The sequence below is a fragment of the Mercenaria mercenaria genome, chromosome 2, assembly GCF_021730395.1.
Source record: "Mercenaria mercenaria strain notata chromosome 2, MADL_Memer_1, whole genome shotgun sequence".
NCBI lineage: Eukaryota > Metazoa > Mollusca > Bivalvia > Venerida > Veneridae > Mercenaria > Mercenaria mercenaria.
Window position 1 is genome coordinate 64,010,223 of NC_069362.1, and position 16,903 is coordinate 64,027,125.

General features: G+C 36.3%; 2 protein-coding genes across 2 annotated transcripts in view; one reads left to right on the top strand and one right to left on the bottom strand.

Moving 5' to 3' along the window:
- The window catches only part of LOC123564106 (peroxiredoxin-like 2A), a 150,071-nt gene that overhangs the window by 63,946 nt on the left and 69,222 nt on the right, over window positions 1-16,903 (bottom strand). The gene's annotated exons all lie outside the window — the stretch shown is intronic.
- Window positions 1-16,903, top strand: part of LOC128549482 (chromosome transmission fidelity protein 18 homolog) — a 57,412-nt gene that overhangs the window by 22,248 nt on the left and 18,261 nt on the right. Inside the window, exons 8-19 of the mRNA XM_053526139.1 lie at window positions 1,265-1,362; window positions 2,318-2,441; window positions 2,863-2,984; window positions 3,611-3,704; window positions 6,415-6,513; window positions 6,851-6,978; window positions 7,783-7,851; window positions 8,402-8,513; window positions 10,831-11,001; window positions 11,277-11,426; window positions 12,539-12,669; window positions 14,257-14,341. Of these exons, the coding sequence (XP_053382114.1) occupies window positions 1,265-1,362; window positions 2,318-2,441; window positions 2,863-2,984; window positions 3,611-3,704; window positions 6,415-6,513; window positions 6,851-6,978; window positions 7,783-7,851; window positions 8,402-8,513; window positions 10,831-11,001; window positions 11,277-11,426; window positions 12,539-12,669; window positions 14,257-14,341 (1,383 nt within the window). The remainder of the gene's footprint in view (window positions 1-1,264; window positions 1,363-2,317; window positions 2,442-2,862; window positions 2,985-3,610; window positions 3,705-6,414; window positions 6,514-6,850; window positions 6,979-7,782; window positions 7,852-8,401; window positions 8,514-10,830; window positions 11,002-11,276; window positions 11,427-12,538; window positions 12,670-14,256; window positions 14,342-16,903) is intronic.

Below are 16,903 nucleotides of genomic sequence, written 5' to 3' on the forward strand. Positions count from 1 at the left end.
TTGCCTATAGGACTTTGCATTGGGGGAGATGGCGCTTTTTTACAAAAGCATTTTCTAGTTCAAATTATTGCCCTAGGTTCAAAAATATGTGTGAAATGTATATTATATAAGCTAACATAGAAGAAACCTAACTCTGTACTAATACAAACACACTTGAAGCCTTGTGCACAGGTGAGCGCTTTAGGGTCAATGACCCTCTTGTTTAAAGAAGTGGTCTTTATCACATGTTTGACTGTACTTTCATTGAAAGACTAGTCAGTTCTTACAAAAGCACCATTTTATTCAGGCATTCAGTATAAACATAAAATGATTAAACTGAATTGCTTGAAAGCTATACAATGCTAAAAATTTAGGTAAAGAATTATATTTTGTGTAAACATTGCATGGATTACCTGTCCAGGTTCAATCAGGGATAGAATTTAACTTTTTTTCCCACTAGCAAATTTTTGCTAGTGGCATTTTTTCCACTAGCAAAATGATGGGTTCCACAAGCAATTATTTAGAAGCTGTTTACGTGCTAAATTTATTAAGTTGTTTTGTTGTTGTTTGGTTTCATATAAAGGTTCATGGTCCGGACAGGCTGGGGACTTTCTGGTGTTTGAAAGTATGATACGAACCAAAGTACTCAATGATTCTTTGGACTTTTGGCTGGACGTTGAAGTTTTAAGTTTTTTTCAGATCACTGCCCCTAGTGTTGCTAGCATTTTCAGTCTCCATGGGCCTTTTTGCACTAAGAAACATGTTATTTTCCTCTCCATTTCTGCAGAACTTTGCAAATTACAGACCAAAATGAAAACAAATACTGCCTAGATGCTTACTTAGATATCAGATAATTACCTTTATATAAAGCGCCAAGCGTCTACAAGCAGTCACATGATTATCGGTAAATTAACTGCCCCAAAGGAGTTTTTAAAGAGAGAAGGACAGGTTAAGCGAATTCCCCGATTTTCGAACGTGATCGCAAAAATATTCGAGTGCCATGATTTTCTACTCGAATTTTGCGAGTTAACGACTGTTTAATTCGATCCCTGTCAATGCTAATGTAAAATGAGCCTCTGTCTTATAAAATGTATTGCCAAAGTTTTATCACTTTATTTTCTTGAATATGGTTGTAAAAGCTATTTTCAATTTTTGTCTGTTATTTAAACCATGATAATGATTTTCTATTTTGCATTTATGTAATATGCAAAAAAAGGCTTACATTTAAAATACGAGGTTATGATACTTTCTGCATGTGTACTCTATGGCCTCTTTCTTTTTTCAGGTAGCATTGCTGTGTGGTCCACCAGGGTTAGGGAAGACAACTCTTGCTCATATTATAGCTAGACATGCAGGTTATAACGTTGTGGAAATGAATGCTAGGTATGGTCACTGTGTTAACGCTTTTAAGAATTACAGTCCAGATTGGTTTGTTAAAACTCAGATCTCTGAGACATACCCATTAGCCTGAAGTCATTGTCTTGTTTTGGCAGAATTTCTATATTACATGTTGTGCTACCTTGAATTACTCGAGAATCAATAGCTGGAAGTCTTTTAACAGTATCATAGGCCATGACAAGTATGTAATCATGTAGACTGTTATTTGCCCAACCTTAATTAAAGGGTTAAAAACTCGATAATCAAACATCTAGCACCTTTTAAAACTCTGTTTAGCTGTTTTCTTCGGTGTATGTCTTTAACATCACATGAGAGTGTCAGCTAGTTAGGTTATATTTTTGATATTCTTTCACAGCACTGTTTTATAAAATCTAGAGTTTTGAAACAAGTTTCTAGATGAAGTGATTTAACCTGAGTCCCAGGTTTCACCAGTAAATATCATTTAAAGCTGGATATTTTAAGGTAATGCTTTTGTGACATGATCCTTATCTCAGCTAGCCAGACAAATTGAAAACCACATGAGGGGATAAAAAAATTCCCTACAAGATTCTCAGTGACAGTATTTTGAGATGCTTCGCCTTTGCCAGAGGCTTTGTCCCAATTTTTAAATTGTGATACTGTTGTTATTATGTCTCCAACCACACAGTGGTGTGGGAGACATATTGATTTACTCCTGTGTGTGTATATATGTGTGTTAGTGTCTGTCTGTCACAAATCTTGTCCACACTCTAAGTGGATTATTTCTTATCCGATCTTCAAACAAAATGTGTTTGACCATAAGACCTCGGCCAAAATCGGCTTTTTTACTCTTCAAAGGAATATTTGTAGTGAGTAAACAGTATATAAAGACTGACTAACTATTGAGATGATTGGGCAGTTGTGGGAGACATGCGCTTTTCTCAAAAGCAGCTCTAGTATTATTTTGCATTTCTTACTGCAGTGATGACAGAACTGCGGATGTGTTCAAAAATAAAATAGAATCATCAACCCAGATGAAAGCTGTTCTTGGAGCAGATCCAAGACCAAACTGCCTTGTCATTGATGAAATTGATGGTGCCCCTCAGGTAACATTAAATTTTTAAGATTACTTTGAGGCCTACTTATTGGATTGTATATTGTGCAAGTTAGAAATACTGATTTGGATTTAGCTTTTTGTTTATGAAAAGCAAAAAAATAGGCAAGTCAAACTGCAGAGTGTGTTTATAAATATAGGTTGAATGATTTAATTTCATTAAAGTATTTCTTTAGCTCGCCTGTGGAAAAAGGATTGTCTGTGTTGGTGTTGGTTAAATTTTTTGCCAAGGTCCACAAGACAATACTGATACAGAATCATGTCACTTACTTCCCTGGAACAAACACATTACTGGACACAAGTTGGGTTTATTGACTGCCATTATTACATAGCTAAAATACTGTTGAAAATTTGCATTAAACTAAAACTCAAACATAGATGTATCAAGATAATAATTATGTATTTTATTTCAGGCTGCTATAAATGTATTACTGAATGTGATAAAAAAATCAGATACTCCAGAAGAGGGGAAGAAAAAGAAGAAAGAGGAAGGAGGACTATTACGGAGACCCATTATCTGTATCTGCAATGATCAGTAAGTGAGATAAGATACTTAAAACAGTCAACAGTGTGAATGTGCCAAAGAATTTATTTCACAATGATAAAATCGGAAAAAAGCAGGCATGTTTATTGTTTTATTTCATCTGAACACTTCATAACATACACTTTGCAAACAAATGGACTGGAATGAATAACAGGGCCTCTATGGCTGAGTTGTCAAGATCGCTGACTTCATATTACATGTCCAGCAACTTTATGGGTTCAAGCCTCACTTGGGGTGTTGAATTTTTCATGTGAGGGAGTCATCCAGCTGCTCTAGGAAGGTTGGTAGTTTTAACCCCACCCCACCCCATGATGATGAATTAATGTTCAAGTTTAAAAAGCTTGTTACTGCGTGTGCTTGGCAGTATTGTGCTTACAATTACTGTGAAATTACTTATTTTCATATACATGAAATTTCGGTATTTGGGCCAAAACAACTATTTCTTGAGGATGTGAATTTGTTGATTGCAACTTTTGGACATAAAATTACAGAGGATTTTACTTGTTTGTTGATATCAAATATCATGAAAAAATGAAGCTGCCACGAATATTAATGTTTATAAGTGTTTTACTACTAAAACTAAAATGGGATAAGTGAATATATATAATGAATTACAGATATGTACCAGCATTGAGACAGCTACGACAGAATGCTATGATCCTGAACTTCCCTCAGACTGAACCAACAAAGTTAGCAGGCAGATTATATGAGGTATTGTATAGCTAGCTAGCAGTCTGCACGAGACAATTTTACACTGAACTCGGTTTATGTTCACTGTGTTTAGTTTACAAAAGAAAGTTTGTTTGAACTCATTTGGCCTCCACCTCTAAATATGTTGGGGAGTTGGAGAGTGCAGAATTCAGGATCATTAGTCAGGTTAACTGACTGTTTTTACATGTAACTGAAAAAGTGTTGAAAAAACAGTTTTAGGCCAATGGAGCAAACTGCATGAGGCAACAGTATGAATAATATTACATAGAAATTTATTGATATAATGTATGATTTAGCTTCAGAAAGAAAAAAAACATAGTGGTAGATATTTTGTGCAGTAGTAGTGTTTTGAAAGTAATTATGTCTCCCCCAGGAGACATATTGTTTTTGCCTTGTCCATCCTTCCGTCCGTCCGTCCGTACATCACACTTCATTTCCGAGCAATAACTGAAGAACCATTTAACCTAGAACCTTCAAACTTCATAGGGTTGTAGGGCTGCTGGAGTAGACGACCCCTGTTGTTTTTGGGGTCACTCTGTCAAAGGTGAAGGTCACAGGGGCCTGAACATTGAAAACCATTTCCGATCAATAACTAGAGAACCACTTGACCCAGAATGTTGAAACTTCATAGGATGATTGGTCATGAAGAGTAGACGACTCCTATTGATTTTGGGGTCACTCCGTCAAAGGTCAAGGTCACAGGGGCCTGAACATTGAAAACCATTTCCGATCAATAACTAGAGAACCACTTGACCCAGAATGTTGAAACTTCATAGGATGATTGGTCATGAAGAGTAGACGACCCCTATCGATTTTGGGGTCACTCCGTCAAAGGTCAAGGTTACAGGGGCTTGAACATTGAAAACCATTTCCGATCAATAACTAGAGAACCACTTGACCCAGAATGTTGAAACTTCATAGGATGATTGTACATGAAGAGTAGATGACCCCTATTGATTTTGGGGTCACTCCATCAAAGGTCAAGGTCACAGGGGCGTGAACATTGAAAACCATTTCCGATCAATAACTAGAGAACCACTTGACCAAGAATGTTGAAACTTCATAGGATGATTGGTCATGAAGAGTAGATGACCCCTATGGATTTTGGGGTCACTCCGTCAAAGGTCAAGGTCACAGGGGCCTGAACATTGAAAACCATTTCCGATCAATAACTAGAGAACCACTTGACCCAGAATGTTGAAACTTCATAGGATGATTGTACATGAAGAGTAGATGACCCCTATTGATTTTGGGGTCACTCCATCAAAGGTCAAGGTCACAGGGGCGTGAACATTGAAAACCATTTCCGATCAATAACTAGAGAACCACTTGACCAAGAATGTTGAAACTTCATAGGATGATTGGTCATGAAGAGTAGATGACCCCTATGGATTTTGGGGTCACTCCGTCAAAGGTCAAGGTCACAGGGGCCTGAACATTGAAAACCATTTCCGATCAATAACTAGAGAACCACTTGACCCAGAATGTTGAAACTTCATAGGATGATTGATCATGCCGAGTAGATGACCCCTAACGATTTTAGGGTCACTCTGTTAAAGGTCAAGGCCACAGGGGCCTGAACATGGAAAACCATTTCCAATCAATAACTTAAGAACCTCTCGACCCAGAATGTTGAAACTTCATAGGATGATTGTTTATGCAGAGTAAATGACCCCTATTGTTTTTGGGGTCACTCCGTTAAAGGTCAAGGTCACAGGGGTCTGAACATTGATAACCAGTTCCGATCAATAACTTGAGAACCACTTGACCCAGAATGTTGAAACTTCATAGGATGATTGAACATGCAGAGTAGATGACCCCTATTGATTTTGGGGTCAGTCTATTAAAGGACAAGGTAACAGTGGCCTGTTCATGTAAAATCATTTTTTGGAAATAACTTGAGAACCACTTGACCTACAATGTTGAAACTTAATAGGATGATTGGACATGCAGAGTAGATGACCCCTATTTATTTTGAGGTCACTTGATCAAAGGTCAAGGTCACAGGAGCCTGAACAGTGACTTGAGAACCACTAGGCCAGGAGTGTTGAAATTTAGCGGGATGACTGGACATGCCAAATAGATGATCCCTATTGCAGCTAACCATCAGTGTCTCTTTGACTTTCGCTCCTGACCCCTATTGACTTCTTGCCTATAGGACTTTGCATTGGGGGAGACATGCGCTTTTTTTACAAAAGCATTTTCTAGTTGTTTTGGGGTTTTTAGAGATAAAATTTGTACAATGTGTATGTAATTACTTGAAAAAATATTTCCTTAGCAGTTGGCAAGAGGCCTAAAGGTTCAGTGACTTGAATGTGATATGCATATTTTTCAGGGATGGCTGTAAAATAAATGATATATGGCACTTGGATCTAGGCCACAAAGTTGGATGCTATATCTGTTTCAGTCTATATTTCAGTTTTGGCTGAACTGCCCAGCCTGTGTACTAGACCAATGTTAAATGTACTGTTTTCATGAATTATGCGTATCATTACACTATTTTGGATAGGACCACTCGGAGGAAATATGAAAATGAGTTAAGTTGAAAGTTACCTCCCTTACACATTATTGCGTTTAATTTGACAGTTAGTCATATTTTCCATTTAAGTTTATGAACAATTGTGACATGTTTTACTTTATAAATAAATAGGACAGTTACAGTGTGTTTTCGCTTATGAGTAAATCTAATATAAAGGTATGTTTACTTCAGGTTGTAAGATACGAGAAGCTGAGGTCAGATATGAACACGTTGTTAGCACTGTGTGAAAAGACAGACAATGATATACGTGCTTGTTTGAATACACTACAGGTAACAATACACAGTTGTCCAGCTTTGTTACTGAAAAAAAAAAATTTCTGTGAAATGTACGAAACAATTTTAAGTGTAGATTTTAAATTTCATGCCAGTATATTTCCTTATTATATTGTTTTTCTGAAAAGTAACAAAATGCTGCCAGGATTGTTACAAAGTTAGTGTAATATGTTTGTATAGTACAGTTGTAAGCTGACTGGTAAAAGGAACTTCTGTAGTAAAGATTCATTTTCAAATTATGCTTAAGCCATTATGAAGTGTTTTATGGAAAGATTAGAACTCCTGCTTGTCAGCCCTACTTTTTCATTATATATAGAGTTGAAATATTTTACAGTTTATACATGGTCAGTGTAAGGAGTTGAACATGAAGAATGTGCAGTCTATGGCTATAGGACAGAAGGACTCGCATAAAAGTTTATTCTCTGTCTGGTATGAGGTGCTGACATTACCTAGACCTAAAAGGTATGCATCACAACATAACTGTATTGAATTAAAGTATTTTGGAAATAGTGAATTTCTTGCACAAGGACAAAATGGGTAAATTTTGATCAACCAATTTTTTTTGCCAGCATTTTTTGGCTGTTTAGGTTTTACTTGCCTTCAACATGGTATTTTGTGTTTGTTTGATTTGAAGTGTCAAAGTCGCATAATTACACATTGGATGCACATAATAAATTATGTCAAGAATAGACTAATGTTAAGTATGTCTCTAGCATTGATTCCCCTCACAATTACAAATTTCCGCGATAATAAAACGATTCAAGTCCAGTCAGAAAATTGTTAAAGGTTTTTTTTTGTTGCAGGGACTGATTTAAAAACAAATGTCAATCTCTTGAGCACAGTTAAGGGAGTTTCAAGTTTGAACATTCAATTGAAAATACTGTGAAATCATAAAGATTGTTTGGATCTGCTGACTGGACAACAACCATGATATTATTATTCATTTGAACAGACAAAAGGCATTGTACCATTTATCTTTGAGGGGCCTCCATGGCTGAGTGGCTACGGTCGCTGACTTCAAGTCACTCGCCCCACACCAGTGTTGGTTAGAGCCTCACTCTAGGTTGTTGAATTCTTCATTTGAGGAAGACATCCTGCTGGCATACGGATGGTTCTACCCTGGTGCCTGTTCATAATGAAATAATGCATGGAGGGACACCTATGGTCTTCCTCCAACATCAAAGCTGGAAAATCTCCATGTGACCTATAATTGTGTTGGTACGATGTTAAACCCAACAAAACCAAACCATATTTTTGTCATTTCAGGCAGAAGTTTGTTAATGTCCAGGAAACCAGTGTAAAAGATCTTGTACTCAATACTTCACCATCAGCAAGGTAACACTATAGTTTTCAGAAGGAAATACATCACATCTAGATATTGGTACTCACTTGAAAAATATATGATATAGATTTGGTATGGATGCATTGATATTGTATCCCACTGATATTCAGAAACCTTAACTTGTATGGTAATCTAACAGCCCGCTTCACTCAGTAGGGAGAGCACAGATCTATGGATCGTGAGTTTGATCCCTGCGCCAGGCATATGTTCTCCGCAACAGTTTGATATAAGGCATTGTGTCTTAAATCATTCTTCCACCATCTCTGATTCATGCGGGTAAGTTGACAGTTATTTGCAGAGAACAGGATTATACAGGTACAGAATCCAGGAACACTGGTTAGGTTAACTGCCTGCTGTTAAATAACTGAAATACTGTTGAAAAACAGCATAAAGCCGAAAACAAACAAGAACTAGAGTTGTGTTCTGTATAGACTATAGAAAACAAACCTCATATATATAGAAAACAAACCTCATATATTCCTTAATCTGCAGTTGTAACTTGTTATGTTTTTGTCAGTATTTGAGTTCATGTTTTCTATTTAGATTTAACAATGTTCTGGCTGTGGTACAGGGGGCTGGAGAGTATGACAAACTAACACAGGGACTCTTTGAAAATTATCTTGACTGTAAATTCAAGGATCCTTACATGGATGGTGTAAGTAAATCCTGTATGTATACTGTAGAATCTGGTAAATAAGCGCATATTCGAATATAAGCGCATATCAAAAGTAAGCGCATACGGCTTTACCGATATTCCGTATGGGATAATAAGCGCATGTCATGCCTTTACCATAATTTTGTCTCGAAAGTAGGCGCATATCCAATTACTAGTAAACAAATAACAAGTGCAGCAAAAAGACGTAAATAACGGTATTATACCGTGATAATTGTTTATCATAAATACAGGTGACAATTAAGTGTTCTTACCAGTTGAATAGCCGACGGGTGTTAAAAGATTTTAAGTCCATTGTCTGATAAAACGATAATTGTTTACGATAATGTGCTTTTTGAATAGAAAATGTTTTCAGTAAATGAAAGTAAGTTTGAATACCAGAAAAGTTGTTTGCGTTGTCAAAACAGTTTGTCATTCTTTTGTAAATCTGTGAAAACATTGATTGAATGGTCCGAGAGATTGAACATTATTTGCAATAAAGGTATGTTATGTTATGCAAATTATGTATGATCATTATGCTTTCAATATGTATAAATACTATTTGCAATAAAAGGAATTAGTTCACTGCGCACGTCCATGACCATGTTTTACTTTCGTTTTCTCAACCAAGGTAAGCATTGTCAATTATCCTAATATATCAAAAATAGGCGCACACGGCTTGTCTATAAGCATATCAAATATAAGCGCATAGTTTTTTGTTTAAGTATAAGCGCATATCAAAAATAGGCGCATAAAAGTGTTACTAAAATTATTATAAGCGTATATGCTTATTTACCAGGTTTTACAGTATTGCACTTGAAAAAAGGATCGTATCTGAGTTGTTAAGGTAAGGGCCGGGACGATTTCAAAATTTTGAAACCTGTTAATCATTTGTATGAAATCGAATCAAACCGGTTAATCGGCCGCCATATTGAAAATGCTCTTCTTTCCTGATGACCGTATCAAGGTACTTCCAGCAGCTGACTTCATTAGGAACTTACAGACTTCATCGTTTGCAAGCAGTTTGATAATTAAGAAGTCCTATTTTGGTGTATTTCCGTTTAGTTAAGGTTGACGACTTCAAATCACTTGCCCCTCACCAGTGTGGGTTTGGGCATAGAATTCTTCAAGTGGGAAGGCCATCCAGGTGGCTTGCAGAAGGTTGATAGTTCTACCCAGGTGCCCGCCTGTGATGAATAATGCACTTGGGAGCACCTGAGGTCTTCCTTCTCCATGAAAAGCTGGAAAGTGGCCATATGGCTTTAAATTATGTCGAAGTGATGTTAAACCCAATAAAACAAAAAAGAAAATGGAGGAAACTATATTTTTGCTAGGGAATATTGGAAAATTTGGAAAAAAAACTTTAGTTTCAGAAGTATTTTCTTGAAAAAGGGGAGGTTGTTGACATTGTACAAAATGTATCTAAATCTTTCTGATACCGTAAATTGAAAGGGAACAGAAAAGTATCCAGCCATATATGATATAAAAATGTAAAATTATAAATATTCATGAGGGACTAATTTTTGTGGATTTCATGGTTTACTGAATCCACAAAATAAAATCCAAATCCCATTCATTTTAAATTGAAAATTTAAAATTCACAAATTCATATCCTCATTTTAGTGAAAGCAGGAAATTTCTCGCCTACAAAATTAAATGATTTAATGGTACTTTACACAATCACATTGGTCAGTATTTCAGCAGATTAAAAAAGATGTTAGGAAATGAGAAATTTTATTAGCTTTGAAATGTTAAATCAGGCATTTGCTTAGTGTTATATAAAAAAAAAAAAACAAGAACATCAATGCTGCTTTTAATGACTGCATTGAAGCACTGTCTTGTTTAAAGTTTGAGAACTTGCATTGTTAAGAGTTTAAATTGAGCTGTCATATCTAGTTTGAACAAAACTAGCAGCTCTTGAATATTCTTTTTATGCCCCCAAAGGGAGGCATATTAGTTTTCAACTGTTCGTCCGTTAGTTCGTCACAACGGCACTTTACTCGCGAACCACTGCACCCAGGACCTTCACATGCTGATAGTACTTATTGAGTACACGACCCCTACTGACTTTGGGGTTACCAGGTCAAAGGTCAAGATCACCAGGTCAAAGGTCAAGGCGCTGTGGGGGACATTTGTCACCATTAGTGACAGCTCTTGTTAAAATTGGAAGATTGTATCTAACATTTATTTAGAAAAGAGAAATTACCTCTGAGGTTTTGAGACAGGAAACAAAACATCTGATCAGATTCAAGGAAGCAATGTAAGTGCGGGAAAATATTGAAATAAAATTACTACTGTACATTTACTGTTTTCATTTCAGGTATCCATGGCAACTGACTGGCTGTGTTATAATGACCTTATTACCCAGTATATACAACATGTACAAGATTATAGACTGATGCCCTATCTACCATATTTATCCGTTGTCTACCATTTTCTTTTTGCATCAAATACAGTGCCTAAGATACAATACCCTCACAGTATGGTAGATGTAAGTATCACCTTGTAGGTCCAGATTTGAGTAGTTGGTCAGACAGAATGGGTAGGAAGAGTAAATTTATAGCTTGACGTTTCTTAATTATTTCTAAAACTAGGATGTAATCCTTAAAATAAAATTGTGACGGACCAGATTGTAAGAATCATGCCACCATACTTATAGTTACGTTTTGTTTTGTTTAACATTTTTGTCTGTTATTCGTTCTTTGTCATCAACATGCTTCTACTACAATGTATTTTCCATACAAAGTTGATTTATATCTTTTACAGTGTAATCAAAAGAAAACAAAATGTGAAAATCTTGTGTCATGTATGATGACGGACATCTCGCCATGTGTCAGAAAATTCATCAATGTCACGATCATAGTCAACGAGATACTCCCACCATTAATGGAGATCTCTCAGCCCACATTCAGACCAGTGAGTAAACAAGAATTCATTGTATAGTTTGGGGAATGGACTGGTTTATTATCAACATTCATTCTTGACATGAAATTTCAGTATAATTGTCTTTATTATCAAAGAGTAAAAATTCCTTCTACCACACCAGGAGACATTTGAATGATGATTATTTTTAGCTCACCTGAGCCAAAGGCTCAGGGTGAGCTATTGTGATCACCCGGCGTCCGTAAACTTTTACTTTAAACGACATCTCCTCATAAACCGCTAGGCCAATTTCATCCAAACTTCACAGGAATGTTCCTTGGGTGAAGCTCTACAAAAGTGTTCAAAGAATTGAATTCCATGCTGAACTCTGGTTGCCATGGCAACCAAAAGGAAAAACTTTAAAAATCTTCTTCTCAAAAACCAGAAGCCCTAGAGCTTAGATATTTGGTGTGAAGCATTGCCTAGTGGACCTCTACCAAATTGTTCAAATCATGACCCCAGGGTGAAAACTGACCCCGCCCGAGGGGTCATATGATTTTACATAGGAAAATCTTAAAAAATCTTCTTCTCAAAAACCAGAAGCCCTAGAGCTTAGATATATGACATGTAGCATTGCCTAGTGGACCTCTACTAAAGTTGTTCAAATCATGACCCCGGGGTCAAAATTGACCCCGCTCCAGGGGTCACTTGATTTTACATAGGAAAATCTTCAAAAATTTTCTAAAAATAAACCAGAAGGCCTAGACCTTAATTATTTGTGTATAAGGATCTGGAAAGTTAATACTGCAAGTAACAAAATCACTGTTGGTTGAATCAAACAGTAGAGCAACAAAAGGACAGTGAGACTTCTCAGTGATGTTGCTATGCAGAGGTTTTACAGTCAAGTAGTAGGTTAAAAATTACAACAGAAAACTTCTAATCTGCCAGGTGCAAATACAGTTAAAATTTGATATCTTGAACTTGTTTACCTTGAAATTCCGGCTATCACAAAGATTCAAGTCCAGTCCCAGAAACACATACACAAAATATCATTTTAAGTTGAATTTCGTTTATCTTGAAGTAAAGCGCTCTGTCATTTGGTGTTTGAGAAACCGAGTAGCAGCTGTATGTTGACAATATGTTGAGATTTGAATATTGTATTTTAGGTTAATACGCAGTTGTACAGTGCTAAAGAGAAGGAAGATCTCAGTCAACTTGTAAGGACAATGATCTCTTACAACTTGACTTATCATCAGGAAAAATCTCCAGAAGGACAATATACATATGTACTAGAACCGTAAGAACACTATATCAATAACAAGTTTCCATTTTCATGACATAAATTATATATATAAAATTAATCAAATTTAGTGATAGCTCTAGTTCATGTTTTGAGTAGAACTAAAACTGCTTGTAGATGAAAGTGGGGAAGAGTGAAAAAAATACTATAAAGAAGTGTTCATAAGATGTGAAAGTAAGATATATTGATTACATCTGATCATGAGAGGTAATGAAATCTGCAGCACCCCTTATACACCCTAGCAGTGCAAAGCAGAATTCAGTTATCAAAACCTTTAGATAGACTCCATGATCCTGGAAGGACCAGAAAACGTAGCAATACTGAGTCCATCCTGTTTAGGTACAAATGTCTTCTGTCAAGCTCTTAGCTCACCAGAGCAATGCTCATGGTGAGCTATATTTGTGATCACGCTGTGTCCGGCGTTCATCCGTCCGTCCGTCAACAGTTGTGTTTAAAAGACACCTCCTCCAAAACCACTGAATGGATTTTGATGAAACTTGGCGTGGATAGTCCTGTACCAAAGTTGTTCAAACGGTTCCGCTTGGTTGCACATAGGAGCCGCAGAGCTATAAATAGAAAAATCTTCAAACGACAACTCCTAAACCGATGGTCCGATTTTAAAATAATTTCACACAAATGGTCCTACCAAGATTTTTCAAATTATACCGATTCGTCAAAAAACATGGCAGCCGGGGGGCGTGGTCACTTTTCCCTATATGTATATAGTGGAAGTTAAAAAAATCTTGTGTGAAACTGCTAGTCTGATTTTAAAATAATTTTACACAAATGGTCCTTGAATGTCCCTCTACCAAGATTGTTCAAATTATTTTGATTCGTCAAAAAACATGGCCACCAGAGGGCGTGGTCATTTTTCCCTATATGTATATAGTGGAAACTTTAAAAATCTTCTTGTGTGAAACTGCTAGTCCGATTTTAAAATAATTTTACACAAATGGTTCTTGTGTTACCTTCTACAAATAATGTTCAAATTTTTCTGATTCATCAAAAAACATGGCCGCCAGAGGGCGTGGTCACTTTTCATCAACAATTTCTTTAAACAGTATCTCCTCCAAAACCACTTAATGGATTTTGATGAAACTTTACACAAATGATCTCTGGGTAGCCCTCTTTCGAAATTGTTCAAATGGTTCCGGTTCATTGAACATAAGGGTCTTTTTGGTTAAAAATAGGTTTTTAGCTATCAGACTTCAAAAATCTTTTTTCTCAAGAGCTTTGATATTTGGCATGTGATATAAAGATTTGACTCTCTACCATACTTGTCCAAATTATTACCCTACGGTAAAAAAAATGGCCATGCCCCTGTGTCTGACATGTACTTACTATAAGCTTTTATATAAGAAACATTGAAAATCTTCTTCTCTGAATCAATAATGGCTAGAGCCTTGATATTTTGCTTGTGATATCAGATTTGTAATTCCTATCGTAATTATTCAAATTATTGCTCTAGGTTCAAAAATGTGTGTGACATGTATATAATATAGGCTAACATAGAAGAAGCCTTGTACACAGGTGAGTGCTTTAGGGTCAGTGATCCTCTCGTTACAATATTTTTACATATTTCAGACATGTGGATGAAGTGGTGAAGTTTCCAGGGTTGAAACAAACTAGACAGTTATCATACGCTTCCAAACAGCTTGTAGCGAGAGAGGTTAGTGGCAGAATTTAATAAAATGATAGTATAGTAATGGTTAAACAGTTGAAACTCGATATCTCAAACTTTCTTTCTCAAATTTCCAGCTATATTGAAGACATTTTCCAAGTCCTGTCACAAAAACGTGCACAAAATGTCATTAAGTCAAATTTCAGTTCTGTTGAAGTTAAACACCTGCTCCCTTGTACTTCCAGATACTGAGTTTCAACTGTCTTTCTAGACTGGCTAAAAAGATACCAATAGGGCAAATCAGTTTCACACTTAAGCATTTAAAAAATGTAAAACAAAAGATGTTAAAATTTTGATTTTGCTTATTAACTTAACTTGTACAAATTCTGTTTCTTGTAGTATGGGAGTTAATTGAGTATTTCTAAAGAATGGTTAAATTCTGTAGTTATTTTCCTTGCATTGGGAGGTAGCGTTTGGTTGCCAAATAATACCCAAATAAAGCTCAATAATGTTCCATTAATTTTCTGTCTAAAACAATTTGTACTTCAATGAATACTTCCTGTTTTTGTTGTGCGGTGTTTTTTTTGAGGAATTCGCTTTGCCTTATGTCTAAAATGTATCCTAATAGAAGACTTGTGGATATAAAAAAAAGAAAAAAAATGTGGCCATTTTATTTGTAAATATGTTAGGGTAAATCTGTATATCTGTACTGTGCAATCATAAATTTTCTTTGTGGACTAATACTTTTGTCAGTTTTTTGGTGGAGTCAGTCCGCAAAATTAAAATCCAATGAACAAGTAAAATTCCCTCTCATTTTATGATCAAAATATGAAATCTATGGATTCTTATCCCGTTGAAATAACCGTTTTGGCAAAAACCACAAAATTTCATGCCCATAAAATTAAATAAGAATTCAAGCATGTTCAATTAGTACTTGGTTTTTGCAACATTTTTAGCTCACATGTCACAAAGTGACAGTGTGAGCTTTTGTGATCACGCAGCGTCCGTCGTCCGTCCGTGCGTCCGTCCGTGCATAAACTTTTGCTTGTGACCACTCTAGAGGTCACATTTTTCATGGGATCTTTGTGAAAGTTGGTCAGAATGTTTATCTTGATGATATCTAGATCAAGTTCGAAACTGGGTCAACTGCGGTCAAAAACTAGGTCAGTAGGTCTAAAAATAGAAAAACCTTGTGACCTCTCTAGAGGCCATATTTTTCAATGGATCTTCATGAAAATTGGTCAGAATGTTTACCTTGATGATATCTAGGTTAAGTTCGAAACTGGGTCACGTGCCATCAAAAACTAGGTCAGTAGGTCAAATAATAGAAAAACCTTGTGACCTCTCTAGAGGCCATATTTTTCATGGGATCTGTATGAAAGTTGGTCTGAGTGTTCATCTTGATGATATCTAGGTCAAGTTCGAAACTGGGTCATGTGCTGTCCAAAACTAGGTCAGTAGGTCTAAAAATAGAAAAACCTTGTGACCTCCCTAGAGGCCATATTTTTCTATGGATCTTCATGAAAATTGATCAGAATGTTCATCTTGATGATATCTAGGCCGTATTCGAAAGAGGGTCATGTGCGGTCAAAAACTAGGTCAGTAGGTCTAAAAATAGAAAAACTTTGTGACCTCTCTAGAGGCCATATTTTTCAATGGATCTTCATGAAAATTAGTCAGAATGTTCAACTTGATGATATCTAGGTCAAGTTCGAAACTGGGTCACATGCGGTCCAAAACTAGGTCATTAGGTCTAAAAATAGAAAAACCTTGTGACCTCTCTAGAGGCCATATTTTTCCATGGATCTTCATGAAAGTTAGTCTGAATGTTCACTTTGATGATATCTAGGTCAAGTTTGAAAGTGGGTCACATGCGGTCAAAAACTAGGTCATTAGGTCTAAAAATAGAAAAACCATGTGACCTCTCTAGAGGCCTTATTTTTCAACGGATCTTCATGAAAATTAGTCAGAATGTTCACCTTGATGATATCTTGGTCAAGTTCGAAAGTGGATGACGTGTGGTCAAAAACTAGGTCATTATGTCTAAAAATAGAAAAACCTTGCGACCTCTCTAGAGGCCATACTTTTCATGAGATCTTCATGAAAATTGGTCAGAATGTTCATCTTGATGATATCTAGGTCTAGTTCGAAACTGGGTCACGTGCCTTTAAAAACTAGGTCCTTAGGTCAATTAATAGAAAAACCTTGTGACCTCTCTAGAGGCCGTACTTTTCATGAGATCTTCATGAAAATTGGTGAGAATGTTCACCTTGATGATATCTAGATCAAGTTCGAAACTGGGTCAAGTGCCTTCAAAAACTAGGTCATTAGGTCAGATAATAGAAAAACCTTGTGACCTCTCTAGAGGCCATATTTTTCAATGGATCTTCATGAAACTTGGTCAGAATTTTTATCTCGATATCTAGGTCAAGTTCAGAACTGGGTCACATGAGCTCAAATACTAGGTCACTATGTCAAATAATAGAAAAAAACGACGTCATACTCAGTTCAAAACTGGGTCATGTGGGGACAGGTGAGCGATTCAGGACCATCATGGTCCTCTTGTTTGCATTATTAATAGTAAAAGGTGGAAAGGAGTGCATTTGCACA